Here is an 18,303-nt window from a genome sequence, read left to right as displayed (position 1 = left end):
TAGGTAGTATCATGTTTATTAAATAAGCAACCACTGACCTATATTGTTGGCTTAGCTACATGCAACTCAATGATTCGACATTTTAATTAAAATGATTTACCTTAACAAAGTCTCTATCAGTCTTCTCTTTCCATTCTTCTCCAAATACAGTGGAAAAGGATCCTAAAGCTAAAAACAAATAAATAAATAATAGTACATTCAATAAAACGCAACGAATTCTTTTTTTTTTTTTTTTTTTTTTTGAGACGGAGTAGCGCTCTGTCGCCCAGGCTAGAGTGCAGTGGTGCGATCTCGGTTCACTGCACTCACCCCGCCTCCCGGGTTCACGGCATTCTCCCGCCTCAGCCTCCCGAGTAGCTGGGACTACAGGTGCATGCCACAATGCCCGGCTAATGTTTTGTATTTTTAGTAGAGACGGGGTTTCACCGTGTTAGCCAGGATAGTCTCAATCTCCTGACCTCGTGATCTGCCCATCTCGGCCTCCCAAAGTGCTGGGATTACAGGCGTGAGCCACCGCACCTGGCCAATTCTTTCATTTAATTATTTAATAATAAGTAGGCTTGGAAACACAATAAAACTACATCTTAATATATCTTGTGCACTAAAACTTATTTTATAGTAAATGATAGTCACGATAATTTCTTTTGAAATACACTGTTTTCAGATTTAAAGAAAATTTGTGTTCCTACAAATAATATGGACTCTTTTTCATAATAATCACACAGACAATAAAGAGGTGAAGAGTACTTAAGAGTTACTCCACATTGGCTTTCATTTATACAGAAGAAAAATATTAAAAAATCAAATTGAGGTTATTGCTATTAGATTTCCAGGCTATCATTGAAAATTTTCATATTAATTTCAGAAATACTTGCATAATTCACAATTCAAAAAACATAGAGAGCAAGGCACTCCATGTAAATAATTCCCACAATTCCCATAAATCTCCTTTAAGGAAAATTCTCAGGCCTACATCAAGTTTGTGCTTCTCGATAAAGTTGCTTTATCAATGACTTTATGACTTTTGAAAAGTCAAACCATCGTTTTCATAAGCTTCTTCTTAATAATACTCTGTCTTTCATCCACACGTGGCCCTTACTTCCCCACCAAAAAACTTAAGGCATATAGATAGGTATATCCTGTACTATTTTTTTCTCCTTTATGCTGCTAGCTCAAATTGTCAATATGGGATCAGACTATAAAGCAGTATGATTCAAATGTCTAAGCTGTGATACAATATGTTTTTGCCCTTAAAAATTAAGTAAATCCTGTATCAACTATCACATTAATTCCGTGATGAAAGCTACTGCTTTTAGAAAACAAAAAGAAAATTATATAATGACAACTGTTAACAGAAAAACTAGTTGTTATGAATATTAATCTTTAAAAAAACAAAACCTTAAACTTCCTTATTGGATGTGTTATGAGAAGCACAACAAGTTGGCATGTTCTCTCTCATAAGAGATTTATGAACTCTTGGGCAGTCTTATTACCCTTTAAGTATGAACCTAATATTTAGTTAAAATTGAGTAAAATAAAGTTTGTGAAGTACTCTGGCTAGAATAAGAATTTTCATCTTTAAAAATATTTAAAAGGGTGAGAAATAACATTTTGAACATAAATTATATTCACTAATGATTTTACTACTGAAATTAGGGTCATGAGGAAGTAATATAAAGAACAGATACAAATGTTTTGAATAAACAAATTAACTACAGTGACCTCAAAAAGCATTTCATAAAATATCAAATTTATATATAAGTAGCAGCTTAACCAGCAAAATGAAGCCCACACACCACCAAAGGCTGACAAGGTTTTCTTTGTCCTGAAAAAAAACCTTATAAAAAACTTCCCTGGGGGCCAGGCATGGTGGCTCACACCTGTAATCCCAGCACTCTGGGAGGCCGAGGCAGGCAGATCACTTGAGGCCAGGAGTTTGAGACACCTGGCCAACATGAGGCCCTGTCTCTACTAAAAATATAAAAATTAGGCAGGTGTGGTGGTGCTTGGCTGTAGTCCTAGCTACTTGGGAGGCTAAGGCACGAAATCTCTTGAACCTTGGAGGCAGAGGTTGCAGTGAGCCAAGACTGCACCACTGCATTCCAGCCTGGGGGACAGAGCAAGATTCTGTCTCTAAAAAAAAACTCCAAAAAACAAACAAACAAAAAAAACCCAAAAAAACCCACCAAGCAAATAACATCCCTGGGAAAAGAATACAGGGTAGAAACATAAAATTGAAAAATGAAATTTCTTATCACATAGAATTTTTATTATACTTCTTCAAACACACAAAATACATAAATATTCTACTTTCTAAAAGAAGTGGCATCTACATTTCTCTCTCAAATAAAATTTCATGCCCTAAAAATCAAATTGAAGCCTCTCAAAGTCTAACCAAATAAAATATATCTATAACCTTCAAACTCCAAAGAGAATTATTTTTATCATGTAAAACCATTGTTTGAAATACAAGGTTTTCATAAAGTCCGTATGTACTCTGGAACTAAACTTTCTGTGACTTTGAATGACAGAAACTATACCCAAATTGCACTTGCTAAATTAATGCTGTTTAGCATTATTATACTACATAATAATTTAGTCTTTTAAACAAAATGCCTGAAGAATGCATGAAGATAAATTAGGTCGAAAGAAGGTCTTGTCTTAGTGCACCCAAACTGATAAGAATACTTCTATCATGTACCCAACTTAAATTATTTACATGTAATTCTATTCAATGATTAAATGTTAAGACTTGAAATTATTCTGATTTGAGAATATAAATTCTTTTCAAAGGCTTCATTTTAAGGTTTCTAAAAAATGTGAAACAATTTTCAACTCCATTCTACATTAAATGTTGAAAGTTGTATTTGGAAGCTCAAAATAAAATAATGGAAATCAAAGAGTATAAAAGTGATGTGAAAAGCCATCAAATTTATATCTTCAAAATTATGACAAAAACTGAGAAGTAACCCTTTCTTCCCCCATCCCCACCCATGTAACCAAGAATAGTTTTGGACAAGTTAAGAAACTAATTTTCACTTTTATTTAATTTTAAAATCATTTTCAATATAAAATATGTGCCAAATTTCAAAGAATCCTACCTAGATAATCCCAAATAAAACACTACTTGACCCAAACCAAACTGAAGAAAAATAAACTCTTTTGCTGTCTCGCTATTTAAAGATAAAAACAAAAAAGTCATAAAATGTTACAACAAGTTTTCTCAAAGACTCTGCTACTGTGCTATATATATAATTCCCTAAAAGATAAAATACTTTCATTGTATGTCAGTACCTTACACTTGAATAGGATATACTTCTGGCAAAAAATGGGATTGGAATTGGGGAGAGTCTGAAATCAAGAAATAATTTTATACCAATAACTTCAGCTAACACAGGTATTTTACAAAAGAAAAACTGAGCAGCAGAGAAAGATTTCAAAATATTATTTCTAAATCTGTATTAAACTGCAAGAGAAAACTGAGTAATTTGATCCGTGTGGTAATCTAGCCTTTATAAGAGATAATTTCAGAAGAGATGAATAATTTGATTTATCAAAACCCACAACTAGCAAACCCTACAAGTAAAACTGATATGAAGCCTTTGATAAACCTTACTTTGATGATTTAGAAGGCAAATTTTCAAATGCATTGACCTAAAATATTTTAGTTAAAAATTATAGCCACACATTAGCAGAAATAGACTTCAGAAAACAATTTCTTCCAGATCCTAGTTTTCTTTGTCAAAATCTTGTAGCAAGTAATCATCTCAACTCAGGAAACCTATATATTACTCCAACTTAAAAACCAGGACTTTTACTTCAAAAACACTGAGACAAAATTACTATTCAAATATTTAAGGTTAAAAATCCCCCAAACATTCATTATCTTAAATAATGCATTTAATATAAAAAGACAGAATAAAGAATGCTATTATGCTAACAAACAAAAAAAAAACTTTTACAGAATAATTATATAATACATTCAGCTTAAAACTTACTGTCATCAAACACCCCGGCATTAGCAAGTAGTAAAGTGATGATTTTAGGATCTTTTTCAAGTTGCATGACGTGCTTGCTTTCATTTGATAGGAGAGTGCATACATTAATAGCAAAGTCCACCTCATTTGGGAGTCCAGATAACAGTGAAAGCACCAATTTATTATAATCATTTGGCGAATTAAAGTCCATAGACAGCCCATAACTTTGACGCAGATAATCTAACACAGAAAAAAAAAAATACCTTAAGTATATCAAAGATCAGTTACCTCTATGGTGAATATCCCTTTAATACAGAACACAGCTTTATTTTATATATATATATATATAACATAAACTGATTAGAGGTTCAAAAGGTTCAACTTTTAAAACTTCTTAGGTTTACTAATTATTAAAATTACATTATTGAAAAGGTATTAAAATACCAAAACATACATACCATTTGGCCATCATTGCCAAAATATTTTTGAATCAGTATTTTAATTGACCTGTCTTCACTTTTTTTACTTTCTGAGACATGTCTGGCTCTGTTGCCCAGGATGGAGTGCAATGTCGCGATCACAGCTCACTGCAGCCTCAATCTCCCAGGCTCAAGTGAGCCTCCCACCTCAGCCTCCTGAGTAGCTAGGACTACAGGAAGGCTCCACTATGCCCAACTAATTTTATTTTTAGTAGAGACAGGTCTCCCTATGTTGCCCAGGCTGGTCTCAGTCTACTGAGTTTATGCAATCCTCCTGCTGTGGTCTCCCAAAGTGCTGCATTACATGCATGAGCCCTGTGCCCAGACTAACCTACACTTTTTACTATTGCATTTCAAAAGACTTGTTCCAAATTACTGCAATATCATTAACATAGTAAAACCCATGCTAATTTTAGTTCTACAATTCTAAGTTTTGACAGATGTATAGTTTAAATCATCACAGTCAAGACATAGAGTATTTCTATCACTACAAAAAGTTTCTCATGCTCAATTCCATCCCCTACCAGTAGGTACTACAAATTTCCTTTCCTATCATTTTATTTCAAATTGCCAAATAAGTGGAATCACACAATATAGTCTTTTGTTGTCTGGTTTCTTTTATTTAGCAAAGTGCTCTTGAGATTCATATCCACGTTGATGTGTGCATTAGTAGTCCATACCTTTTTAAACGCAGTTTGTTTATCCATTCCTTAGTTGAGGGACATTTAGATTGTTTCCAATTATTGGTGAGTACTAATAAATCTCCCTATAAACATAGACAGGATTTTGTGGGGACATATTTTTTTCATTTCTCTTGCATAAATACCTAGAAGTGGGATTACTGGGTCACACATAAATGTATCCTTAACTCTGTAAGAAACTGTGAAACTGTTTTCCAAAGTGGCTGTAACATCTTGCACTTCCATCAGCAATATACGGAGTTCCTATTGCTCTCCGTCTTGGCCAGCACTTAATATTGTCAGTTCTAAATATTCTAAATGAGTCCTTTGTTTCATATTTGCTTTGCACACATTTTCTCCCTTAGTGGCTTATCTTTTCATTTTCTTAAGTGTCTTTAAACAGAAATTTTAATTTTGATGAAGTCTGAGTTATAAATATTTACTTTTATGGTTCATGCTTTTGTGTCCTAAGAAATCTTTGCCTAAACCAAAGCAACTAAGATTTTCCACAGGAGAATTAATTTAAAACATTTTAAAAACTTTGAAGATGGGATAAAATGGGCTTACAGAAACTAAGATACTATATAATCATAATTCACATATATAAAAAAGTTGTATTTTTAGAAATAACTGAATCCTAACTGGGGTAGTTTAGACCTTGGCAACTATGTCCTGAGACAAATATCACAAGTACATTGTTTCAAATAAAGCTGTAACAAGTTTAAGGAAAAAGGCAAAAAACTAAAATTTAAACATTTAAGAAGATTTCAGGCTGGGCATGATGGCTCATGCCTATAATCCTAACACTGTGGGAGGCTGAGGCAGGAAGATCACAAGGCCAGGAGTTCAAGACCAGCCTGGGCAATATAATGAGATGCTGTCTCTACCAAAAATTTAACAATTTGCTAGTTGTAGTGGTGTGTGTTGTAATCCTAGCTGTTTGGGAGGCTGAGCTGGGAGGATAGCTTGAGTCCAGGAGGTCAAGGTTCCAGTGAGCTACAATTAAGCCACTGCACTCCAGCCTGGGCAACCGAGTGAGACCTATCTCTTAACAACAATAACGAAAGAATATTTCAGAAATACCTGAATATTTTAAAAGTTAAAACACACACACAATCTCTTTAAGTAGGGTGCAAGTAGAAATCTACTGTCACAACATACCACAGAAGAAAATTATGTAAGTAAAGAATTTCATTTCGAAATGCAGACAGTTGAAGAGACACATCTCTTCAATTCTAAACTATTCTAGGAGTGTCTCCAACACAATGAAGAAATTCTACAACACAGTTATTAATGGCTATGACACAGATTCTTTACAACATTTAAAACTGGACAGTAAGAATATATTGTTCATTTTTGATAATCCTTATAAATGAAATTTCTCATAAGTAACATAAAATAAATATCTGGAGAAAAAGTAATGAAACTTCTATGAATATAGGAGCAGACTTTCATATTCTATACTGCAAACTGGACTGATGATAAGCCAAGTCTTAGTAATAATTAATTTACATTTTTTAGATTCCACATAGCTTTCAGGTAAATCTGAACAGAAAAAAATGTGGAACCCATATTCCTTATCTGTCACAGTCCTGAAGTTTATGTGTTTTCCATATGATCTTAGAATTGTTCTATTTCCTACTGTAAAATGACAGACACTCCATTCAATACATCCTTACCTGAATGACTTTGTCAAAGACATCTTCAATTAGAGTAAGATAAATAAACATAACAATTATGAAATATCCTTTAATTATATTTAAACATTTAGTAGTAAAGTGATGATTTTAGGATCTTTTTCAAGTTGCATGACGTGCTTGCTTTCATTTGATAGGAGAGTGCATACATTAATAGCAAAGTCCACTTCATTTGGGAGTCCAGATAACAGTGAAAGCCCCAATTTATTATAATTATTTGGCGAATTAAAGATTCCTTGGTAAAGATTCCTAAGATAATTATGTAGGAGAAAATGCTTACAAAATGTTAAGATCTTCCTTTCATTCCCTCAAAGAGATACAGTTGAGTAGCTATAATTTTATAATCAGAATGAGGTGGGAAGTTTATTACTTTTTTGGAGATAGAGTTTCACTGTGTCGCCCAGGCTACTGAAGTGCTGTGGATTTCGGCTCACTACAACCTCTGCCTCCTGGGTTCAAGCAATTCTCCTGTCTCAGCCTCCCGAGTAGTTGGGATTACAGGCATGCAACACCACACCCGGCTAATTTTTGTATTTTTAGTAGAAACAAGGTTTCACCATGTTGGCCAGGCTGGTCTCAAACTCCTGACCTCAGGTGATCGACCAGCCTCAGTCTCTAAAAGTGCTGGAATTATAGGCGTGAGCCACCGTGCCCATCCATATTTTCAACATTCTTGATTTAAAGTTTATACAAGTGGGTCGCTACTGACAAATTTAATCTGAGGCAGTCACTTCTCTTTGTTTTCAATTTAGAAGAAAGGGAGATTTGTTCCTGGAATGTTGTTTATGTACACTGCAGAAATTCTATGATATATTCTGTCCATATACATTGGCAGTGATTGTTGTAGTCCAAATGTCTGTTAGAATATGTAACACTTAAAGAAAATCTTTACTCAAATATAGTTAATAAAAAATTTTTATATCTTCCTGCAGGAAACCCAAAATTTAAGTACCAAAAATGCAAATGGACCAGGTACTTGGCTTCACTTTATTAAAACGATTGAGTTGGATTAAATAATAATAATAATAATCCACCCAATAATTCTGCAGAAATGATTGTATCCAATCAATACCAAGGAAAAAGCAGAGAAAGAAGGAAACCAAAATATTAGGTAAGCAATGTCAAAAACAGTATGAAATGCAAATGAATGATAAAACCACCATGTATGGATGCCAATGTTGAAGAATCTTAAAGCTTAAAGCAAAATCCATAATTTTTTTTTGCCATTTAATTATTGGCCAAAAGTAGTCAATATCCTCAAAGGCAAATTCAGGTCCACATTCTATTAGTGTATGATGTTTTATATTCTAGCACTACTAACCACTGAAATTTATTATACTACCATTCAAAATATTTTAGAACAGCTTTTCTTAATGTTAACAATAAAAACACCTCTGGATAAATACATTTATCCAAAGCTACAAGGGGAATAAGGCTGTATGACCAAAGATGTAAACACAAATCTTCTCAAAGTTCTAAATAAATTTCTTTAAATATTCTCAATCTATCATTAGATAATTTCATTTTGGTGGGGTTTTTTTTTTTTAGAACACATGCGCACACATACACACGGAGCTTACTCTATTTTCCTTAATAACACGTTAAAAGAAAAATGAGTTAATGACTTATTTGCTTTATATGTTGATAATCATGTCAATTTTTAGAATACTGTCATGATGTTGCTATGGCTCTTTCTAGAAAAATATAAAGTATAAATGCTGCCCTGAAATTCTACTCCTTTTCAGTTTGAATTAGATATTCTGTAATCTGATGTTCCCCATCAGTTCCCAGTTTCTTCCTCTTCATGAATCTCCAATCCTGACTTTGTTAAACATGTTACATATAAATCATAACTGTTTAGATTCTCTTAAAACAAATCAGACATATAATGGGATATCAGAAAGGGGCTGTTATAACAAGTTAAGCAATTCTGGCATTCCTTTAACCTGTGTAGCTGTATCAGTAACTTTCATTATAGGCTTCCGAAATACCAAAAATATTTCACATGATCTTTCTTGAAGCAGATCAATAGAAATACAGAAAAGTGTTTGTTTGGGAATAGTAGTAGCAGACACCAAACTCTATTTAAGATACAAGGATAAATAGCTCTGCTGTTATTGTAATACACGGATCACACAGAGTTGTAAGTTGAAAATGATCTTTAAAGGTCATTAGTACAACATCTCATTCGATGTAGGAATACCTTTTATAACATCCTTGAATTAGATAATAGTCATTAGCTCTTTTTAGAAACAAGCAGCGTATCACCTAACAAGTCACTCCATTTTATCTTATCAGCATAAACTATTAGCAAGCATTTCTAAAGGTGACTTAAAATATTCTCCTTTACTCTTGGTTCTTGCAGTAAAAATTATTCATTAAAAACAAAGCTAGGTTTGGTTGGCACTCCCTGCTTCACTCCTACCCCAATTATACAAAAGCATCAGATGAAGCCTCTTCTAATGGAGATCACAGATTCTAAAAGAAGATTCTATTTCTTTAGTCATTACTGATTAGGGAAGAAATACGAAGTCAAATTCAACTTTTAAGAAACTATGAAAATAGATAATGCAAAAAAAAAAAAAAAAAAAAAAGTGGATGATACTGATGATAGTCCACAAATGAGACAGCATAAATCCAAGGACAACCTGTAAGAGTACAGAACTAGTACCAGTAAACAGTAACAATAATAAATATTTAGAATAATTGTAATTTTTATAAAGAACATAGCTTTAAAAAAAAGTATCTTTATCTCTCTTTTTTTTTTTTTTTTTAGGCCAAATGTTAGTGAGTGGTAAAACAAAGATGTCTATCTCCTTAGACCTCTCTTCCTAGTCATCACAGTCCTGACCTCCAGAGCCACTGAAAACTGGAGCCCTGTCTGCTCCACTTAAGAACGATTTTTATCCAATTTGAGTCCAACTCTTTTCAAGCTGTGGATTCCTCTATAACCATTACAAGAATGACAAGTGCAAAAAAGTCTTCCTGGTACCATGGCATGAAAATAGAATAATTAGAAATATTTCTGAGAATTCTGATGCTGGAAATCCCATTAATGTCAGAAAATCTAATAGACTCTATAAGAAAATTCTTGGTCTCCTGATTCCTAACAGGATCTTCCTCTTCTTATTTTAGTGACTATTTAGGATAAACTGATCATAAGTCAGAGCAATAAGGAAAAATCATTACTTGAAACTGAAAGTGTTTTATAACTAAAAATTCCTGCAACTAAAATTCTCAAGCAATCTGTGATAGAAAGGGCTCTGATACCAATTAGATGTCAATCTTTGAAAGCTGCATTACTTTAAGGCCTTAAGTGTTCTCATGTGCAAAGGAAGGGACTAACTCATTGGATGATGTCTATTTTCCTAATTCAAAACTGCGGACCTATATCCTGTTAATTTGCAGTGATATTTACCTGACACACTGTGTTGCTGGTAATTGTAGGAAGATGGAATTGCACCAATAGGAAGCTGTGGCTTTGGATTGCCTGGTGGTACCTCATCATCATCCTCCCCAAAATGATGAACTTTCTCGTACTTTTCTAGGTAACTAAAACAGAAAAACAGCACAGCAAACATTTAAAAATAGATTTATTATCTTATTTTTAACTTTCACTACGTATGTTTTCCTTTTCTAAACAATAATCTAAAAAAATTAACAAAATACCATAAACCTCTTATATTAGAACAGTAACTTCAGTTTATAGCAAGATAAACCACAGATAAACTCAATGCAATGGTTCTAAAAGTATTTTTATATTTTCAGAAAAGACCACACCACTAATCAAGTAACAATAAAAAATAGAGAATATCAGATGAAAACTACATGTAGATGAACAATACCTTTATTTATTTGTAAAAATTATATATGGTCATTACAAAAATCAATGTGAAAATTAAAAGATTCTCTAACCCCTGACCTCTACAAATTCACTTATCAGCAGTAACAACAGGCTCATGTGCAAACCTGAGTATATTTTCTGAGAATATTTTTATTTAATAATATATTTTAGAGGTCTAAATATACCAACACATACTGTACTACCTCATTCTTCTGTAATAGCTATACAGTATTTGATCCTATTGATACATTAGAATTCAAATAGTTCTCTAGCAATACATTTAGGGTATTTTCAGTTCTGTTTTTTTGGTAATAAACTTAATCTGTACACTTGTTTGAGTATTTTCTCTTAATAGATATTAGAAAGGTATGCTCATTTTAGACATCAATACAGCCAAACTGCAATCCAAAAGTAGTATGCCTAATACATTTTGACCAATTTATAAGACAGTGTATCCCCCCACTGTACCACCATTACTGAGTATAATCAATCTTAACTAGGATTGAATTTTCAAATTCATAATACCTCATCATCTACCAGTTTATAGTAAGATTCCCAAGTAAGATGTGATTTTAAAACAGGGAAACAATTGGTCGAAACCATGTCAAACACTAACATAGCTGTTACTATACTTCACAGGTAAGAAGTTAAACAGATTGATATACACTAACTTACATGTACCAAAGAAAAGTTCTACATGTGATTATTTTACAGATCAATCCTTCTAGCATTCCCGATCTAGGCAAGTGCTGAGTCCATTTGGAGCTACTTTAAAAGCTCGGCATAGGCCGGGCGCGGTGGCTCAAGCCTGTAATCCCAGCACTTTGGGAGGCCGAGACGGGCGGATCACGAGGTCAGGAGATCGAGACCATCCTGGCTAACACGGTGAAACCCCGTCTCTACTAAAAATACAAAAAAAAAAACTAGCCGGGCGAGGTGGCGGGCGCCTGTAGTCCCAGCTACTCCGGAGGCTGAGGCAGGAGAATGGCGTAAACCCGGGAGGCGGAGCTTGCAGTGAGCTGAGATCTGGCCACTGCACTCCAGCTCCGGCGACAGAGCAAGACTCCGTCTCAAAAAAAAAAAAAAAAAAAAAAAAAGCTCGGCAGCTACCTACCCTCTGCTTTTTTAAGACAGCTGAGGTAGGGGAGGTGGGTATCAATGAACATGTAAGATTATCCTGGAAGTATTATTTTTAGTACTAAACCTTAAATTTCAAGGAGGGATGAATGGAAGCTATAATTTTATAAATATAAAAACTAATGGCATGAAAAATCATTATCATTCCTCATTTTCCCCTTCCAGCTTTATAAGGCACGATAATTCACATCCTTGAACCTGGAAAAGAATTAAACTGTCCCTTTCCATTACTTCCAAGTTCCCCACATAAGCCTAATTTGAGCAAGAAACTCTTTCCTAGCAGGTAGCTTGATAGATAATGAATCCAATATTTTTCTTTATGGTTGTAGATAAAACATACTGAAGCCGAGACATACACACAGATATAACTCTTGAGCACTGAAAATGGTAGGCAAGTGTACCCATTTCAACCTGACTGTATGTCCCCTGCAGATAGAATTTACAGTCTAAAAACATAAAACAGAACAAAAAGATGATTAAAAGGGGGCAGTCCTTCTCTAGTATAAACCCACAATGAACTTAAATAGGTAAATGAATCAAGCCCATTCTTTTTAAATTGTTAAAGCAGGTATCACAGAAAAAATATATATATATATAAATGTAGACATAAACAGTAAACTGGAAACACAGCTGCTCAAAATTTATGTGGCATCTTTTCTGCAAATGAAGGGTAATATATGTCACATAAAATCACTTGGATAATAGTATTCATAGAGGTATTTTAGATAGTACAATCTTTTAGAATTCTTTGAACTCATTGTGGAATGGTTAAAACAGACTACAGATAAATAATCTTTATGAAATAATTGTTATCTAATCAAAATAACAATGAAGATTTAGAATTTTAAAATCAAAATCCTATCACTAAATAACAGGTTTAGGATGCTCTTCGTAAGTTATCATTTAGTACAGTAGATTTAAAATTTACATGTTTTTCAGGGCGGGTGCGGTGCCTCATACCTGTAATCCCAGCACTTTGGGAGGTGAGGCAAGCGTATCTCTTGAGGCCAAGAGCTCGAGGCCAGCCTGGTCAACATGGCAAAACGCCACCTCTACTAAAAAATACAAAAATTAGCCAGACGTGGTAGTGCACACCTGTAATCCCAGATACTCAGGTGGCTGAAGTACAAGAATTGTTTGAACCTGGGAGGCCGGATTGCAGTGAGCCAAGATTGCGCCACTGCACTCCAGCTGCCCGGGCAATAGGGCAAGACTTTGTCTCAAAACACACACACACACACACACACACACACTTTTCATAACAGCCGGGAGATAAAACAACATTGTTAGTAAAGAAAGGTTATAAACAGGAACTCGTCCCTTCCAAAACACCCAAAATGGAACATAAGGGATGTGGAGTGAACTGACAACACTATATACTCATCATAAACCATATATATTATTATATACATAAAACCCTATATAATTCAAAGTTTCATTAGGTTTTAAAAATACATCATTTCTAGTCCCTTGTAATAGTCTAACAGTATTCTTCCAAGCAGATTCTTTGCACAATTCCAATCTCCAGAAATTTATGATTTAGGCTGTTATGATTTTGAAATTTTTATTTCCCTGACTTGAAGGCCAGTATTTGTTCTCACTGTCATTATTAAATATTTCCAACTGAGATGCAAAAAGATTTTGGCACTCTCTCAATAAATAAGCACAAAGTCGGTTTTCTTGGTTTTTCAGTTATACTTCTAAAAGCTAAAAAGTATTAACCAACTAGAGAACACAGCTAAAACACAAAGTTACATTTCAAAGTGCAAGTGTTCTGGTTTAATTCTCTAACACAACCTTGAGTTTACACATGAACAGATCTACTGTATCCACCCATTAAACTACAAATGCTAGACTGCACATTTCTTTCTCTTTCTCCTCAAAAATCGATGACATAACTTCGAACAGTTAACATATTATTCAAAAAAGTATTTGCTGAGCTCCTATAGTAACCTAACTAGTACACTACATATTTAACTCAAAACTAGTGAAATATTGTAATCCAGAAAAAGCTTAAATGTAACCAATACAATGGGGGAAAAAGAGTCCATTCAAAACAGCATCAAATAATATGAGCACTATTATAGTGACTGTGGGGAAATTTAATGTATCTCTTATAATATCTGACAGATTAAGTAGACAAAAAAATAAATTAGGTTACAGAAGACTTGAATATCATCACCAAGATGATACTGGACACATAATGACTTCCTTTTAGAATCTTAATGGAAATTTTAAAACTGATCATATATCAATTCACACAGAAAACTACAATAAATTTAAGATTACATGTAGTATAGGGCACATTTTCTAACTACAATGCAATTCAAGAAATTTCTTTCTTAGAAGAAATCAAATTCTTGTAAAATTAGAACTAACTTTTTCTTATGCGAAATTCCAAACCCATATGCAAAAGTATAGAAACTAGCATAATAGTATCTATCAATAGATATCAATTTATGGTCAATCTTGTTTTATCACAACCATAGTTACCTATCTTGATGACCAAATCTCTCCCAGATTTTTTTAAAGCAATTCTCAGATATTATATAACATCATCTGTAAATATTTTGGTAGAATACTTAGAAACTAAAACTGTAACAACCACCACCACCACCAATCAAGAAAACTTTGTCAAAATGACTACTCTTGAATCAAGGAAAAAAAATTAACTCTATGACAGAAACACTTCCATATTAACAAAACCTTTTGAAATGTTACAAAAAAAAGATGATAGGGCAAGGACTCACATTCACTTCTTCCTTTAAATCCAATTACAATAAACTTTAGAGAGAAAAATGAAGAGATACTAGCATCATTTCTCAGTTAAAAACTTTTATAAATTCTGATAAATTTAAAGCAACTTCAAGGATCCACAAGGCCAACTTGCAAAGCACATCTTGAGAGAGTAATATGGTCTGGTGGATCGTAGGCCGATACACTTAAAAAGGCAAGTTGAATTTGGATTTCCCTTAGCTCCTGGGGAGCTACAGAAAGTGACAATATGTTTCAAAAGGGGAACCAGAGAGTAACAACTACTTTTTAAAAGATTTATTGACAGTTGGGTTGAAATAGTTGGTTTTCCAAGAAAGCAAAGTCCTTTATAAACTTCAACTTGTAACTTCTTTGTCAAAATGAGCCCAAAGACCAAGGGGATGTGAAGCAACTATGAGAAGCACCAGCATGGAATGACTGGTGTCATCCAGTGACAGGGACCTACACTGATGTGATAACTTCAAGATGAAAACACTGGGCAAAAAAATCAAGTACAGTAGCTTGGAAACCATAAAAATAATAAAGTTTCTCTGCCAGGATTTCCAAAAGAGAGAGAAAAAGAGAGAGATACAAGAGAGCATTAAAGAGTAAATTTGACAGTGTAGATCACATCAGTAATGTACAAAGTAAGCCTGAGAAACTGTTCTATAAGGAAAGGAAATAAACTAATGGAAGTAAGTAGTGGACAAAAATGAAAGATATGTATGATAAATAAAAGCTCAAACGCAGAAAGAAAAAATTTTAAAACCCGTATTCCTATAGGAGAGACCGGAAAAAATGAAACAGAGGCAAAAATCATTGATGTAACAGAAGAATGTCTTTAACTGAAAGGCATGAAAGGATGTAAACATCAAAAAGTTCCCTGGGGCTAGGGTATCTGGGTACATGGGTCACCAGGCAAAACGTAAAGAAAATAGAAAAAGAGACACATCTTGATCAAAGATTTAAGCTTCAAAAATAGAGAAGATTCTTAGAACTATCCAGAACCACCATCCTGCCCCCGCCAAAAAAAAAAAAAAAAAAAAATTACATAGAACATTTAAATCAGGCTCTGATTTCCCTCCAAAATTAATTGCCAGAAGATAATGAAAAAATATCAGAGTTTGGGAAGAAAGGTTATTTCACAGGAGTTTCCTACCCAATTGTGTTTCTCACCTAAGACAACAGAAATTCATTTTCAGATATGCAGACTCAGAAAGAATAAAGTCACATAGCTCTCTGCACAAAAACAAACAAAGAGTCTGATAGATGAATCAAACTTAAGAAATGGTTAGAAACACAGAACAAAATTACTCTTGGTGATTACCAAGAGGGGAAGTGATAGGGGAAAAAGGGAGATGTTGGTCAATGGGTACAAACATTCAGCTACAATACGAATAAGTTCAGAGGATCTAATATGCAGGATGGGGATTATAGGTAACAATGCTGAATTGTATACTTTGTTTGAAATTTGCTTAAATGTTCTCACCACAAAACAAAAAGGGTAACTAGGTAAGCTGACAGCTGTGTTAACTAACTTCATTTCACAAAACATGTATACCAAACCATCACGTTGTACAGCTTAAAATCATATGATTTTATTTGTCAATTATACCTCAGTAAAGCTGGAAATTTTTTTAAAATTACAGAATGGTTAAGTAGCAATACAGATGACTAATAACAAGCATAGAAAGTAAACTCAGATATTAGTCTCAATAATAACTATTATATATACAAGAGAAAGCAATTGTGATTGGTAATTAAGAATATGAAGATGTAAAACTATTAAAATAATTTGGAAACAATACTCCTCATCTGAATTTTCAAGAACTTTTCCACATAAATGGGTAAAGAAAAGTAGTATGAATTAAGCTCTACTCTGTATGTTACTTGTATAGGAAGACTGAACAAAAGGTTTATTCTCACAGTTCATATTAAGGTAAAAATAGGTTTTCAGCTGTGTTTCTAAATTTTTTTCAAGTGCTTAACACAAAAATTAAAATCAGGGTCATTACTTTCAAAATTACCATAGGGAAATAAAAATGATAGCAAATATAAATATATAGAAAAAAGGAGAAAATAAAGACTATCCTATGATGCAGCAAATCCACTCTTAAGCATACACCCTAAAATAAAAACTGGAAACAACACAAACATCCATTAAAGAAAGCATAGATAAAAACACTGTGGCATATTGAGGCAATAAAATACTATATGGCAGTAAAAATTAACAAATTGACATGGACCCATACAAATAGTTATCAACAACAAAATGGTAAGTAAAAAAAAATAATTTCAGAAGAATACATTATAATTCCACTTATATGAAGATCAGAAACATGCAAAAAATTGAACATATTTGTAGCAACAGACAAGTATGTAGTAAAATGACAAAGAAAAGCAACACAATGATTATCACCTAGAGGACAAGCTAAAGTTTGTCATTCTACAGAGAGAGGCTTCAAAGGTATTAGTAAGGTTAAATTTTTTAGGGGTGGGGGGTTAGATGATGTATTAAGCTTTTTTGTGTGTGCATGGTATGTTTCACAATTTAAAAATTTTTTTAACATCAAAAAACCAGTAGTCAATTATTTCAAACTTTCCAAGAACAGACATTTCCATTGCTATGTAAAATGTTGCCAACCACAGAAAAAGATTGGAAGTTATGCTGAAAATCGTAATCTAGTAAAACTCTGATAAACTTCATAAAAGTTGCAGTTAAAAAAAAAGACTACATACACACACACACAGACACACACACACACGTAAAACTAATTTACTTATTAAACACAACCACCACAACCCAAGACTCTGTAAGATTTTATTGTGGAAATCCAGTAATAGTTCAATATTGAAAATTTCATAACAATTAAACTCATCTGTAGATCAAAGAAGAAAAATGTTATTAGGTAAACAAAGGATGCCAAAGGCAATTTAATACAATAAATCCTCCATGCTTCGCTGGAAAAAAAAAATTTTTTATTAATGAAGAATCTCAGAATACTTCTACTTTTGGATCTCTCCTATGACTCCTTTGTTGTGCAATTCTGAGAATTTCCAATGTAACTCCTTTTTCCAGTACAGGCCTTCTCAGGACTTCACAAGCCAACGTCAGCCACAGCACTTGCCTCTGGGGAAGAAATGTCCTTCAAAGTGGGACACACACATAAGATACTCCAGTAGGGAAAGACATTTAATTTATGGATTGACACTGCCTCCTCTCTCCCTCACTTCATATATCAGGCACTCCATATGTTACTCATCCCATTTCAGACAAAATGGATCACGTAAGAGAGGAACCTTCACTCATTTGTTAGCTTTTGACAAGTGGAACTTTTACTCATTCTTTATATTCTTTTTACTAATGTCTTTGTGTGTCTAGGTTAAGTCAACTTAAAGATGTATTATCTAACTTTAATTAAACCATCTCTCACAAAAAGGACAATTAAATTTAATAGATTCCTCCAAAGAAACCAGTTTGAATAATGCAAACAAAACTAAACAATAAAATGGCAGAGTAGACACTTCTCACTTGAACCTATTGTCAACCATACTATGAAATAAAAACAATGACAATGCAATCAGATAAGAAAGAAGGCCAAAAGATTTCTATATTATCAAAAGAAGATCTAAACTATAAATTTACATGCTCCGACAATGATTAACCTTGTCCTAGGTTAATGCTATACTTTTTGTTACCTGATGCTTTGCAATATGCTTACAACTAAGTATCCA

The 18,303-nt window shown here is 33.5% G+C and overlaps 1 protein-coding gene across 2 annotated transcripts in view; it reads right to left on the bottom strand.

The window, feature by feature from the left end:
• The window catches only part of ARID2 (AT-rich interaction domain 2), a 186,272-nt gene that overhangs the window by 87,654 nt on the left and 80,315 nt on the right, over positions 1–18,303 (bottom strand). For both annotated transcript variants that reach the window (XR_002735471.3, XM_023231168.3), the window contains exons 4-6: positions 10,252–10,385; positions 3,999–4,217; positions 101–168 (exon numbers count right to left, since the gene is read on the bottom strand). Coding sequence is in view for 1 of the 2 variants with exons in the window: in XM_023231168.3 (XP_023086936.1) it covers positions 101–168; positions 3,999–4,217; positions 10,252–10,385 (421 nt within the window). In the remaining variant the exon portion in view is untranslated. The remainder of the gene's footprint in view (positions 1–100; positions 169–3,998; positions 4,218–10,251; positions 10,386–18,303) is intronic.

The sequence above is a fragment of the Piliocolobus tephrosceles genome, chromosome 10 (assembly GCF_002776525.5).
Source record: "Piliocolobus tephrosceles isolate RC106 chromosome 10, ASM277652v3, whole genome shotgun sequence".
Taxonomy (NCBI): domain Eukaryota; kingdom Metazoa; phylum Chordata; class Mammalia; order Primates; family Cercopithecidae; genus Piliocolobus; species Piliocolobus tephrosceles.
The sequence above is the reverse complement of the archived record's forward strand: the minus strand, read 5'-3'. Positions and strand labels throughout refer to the sequence as shown.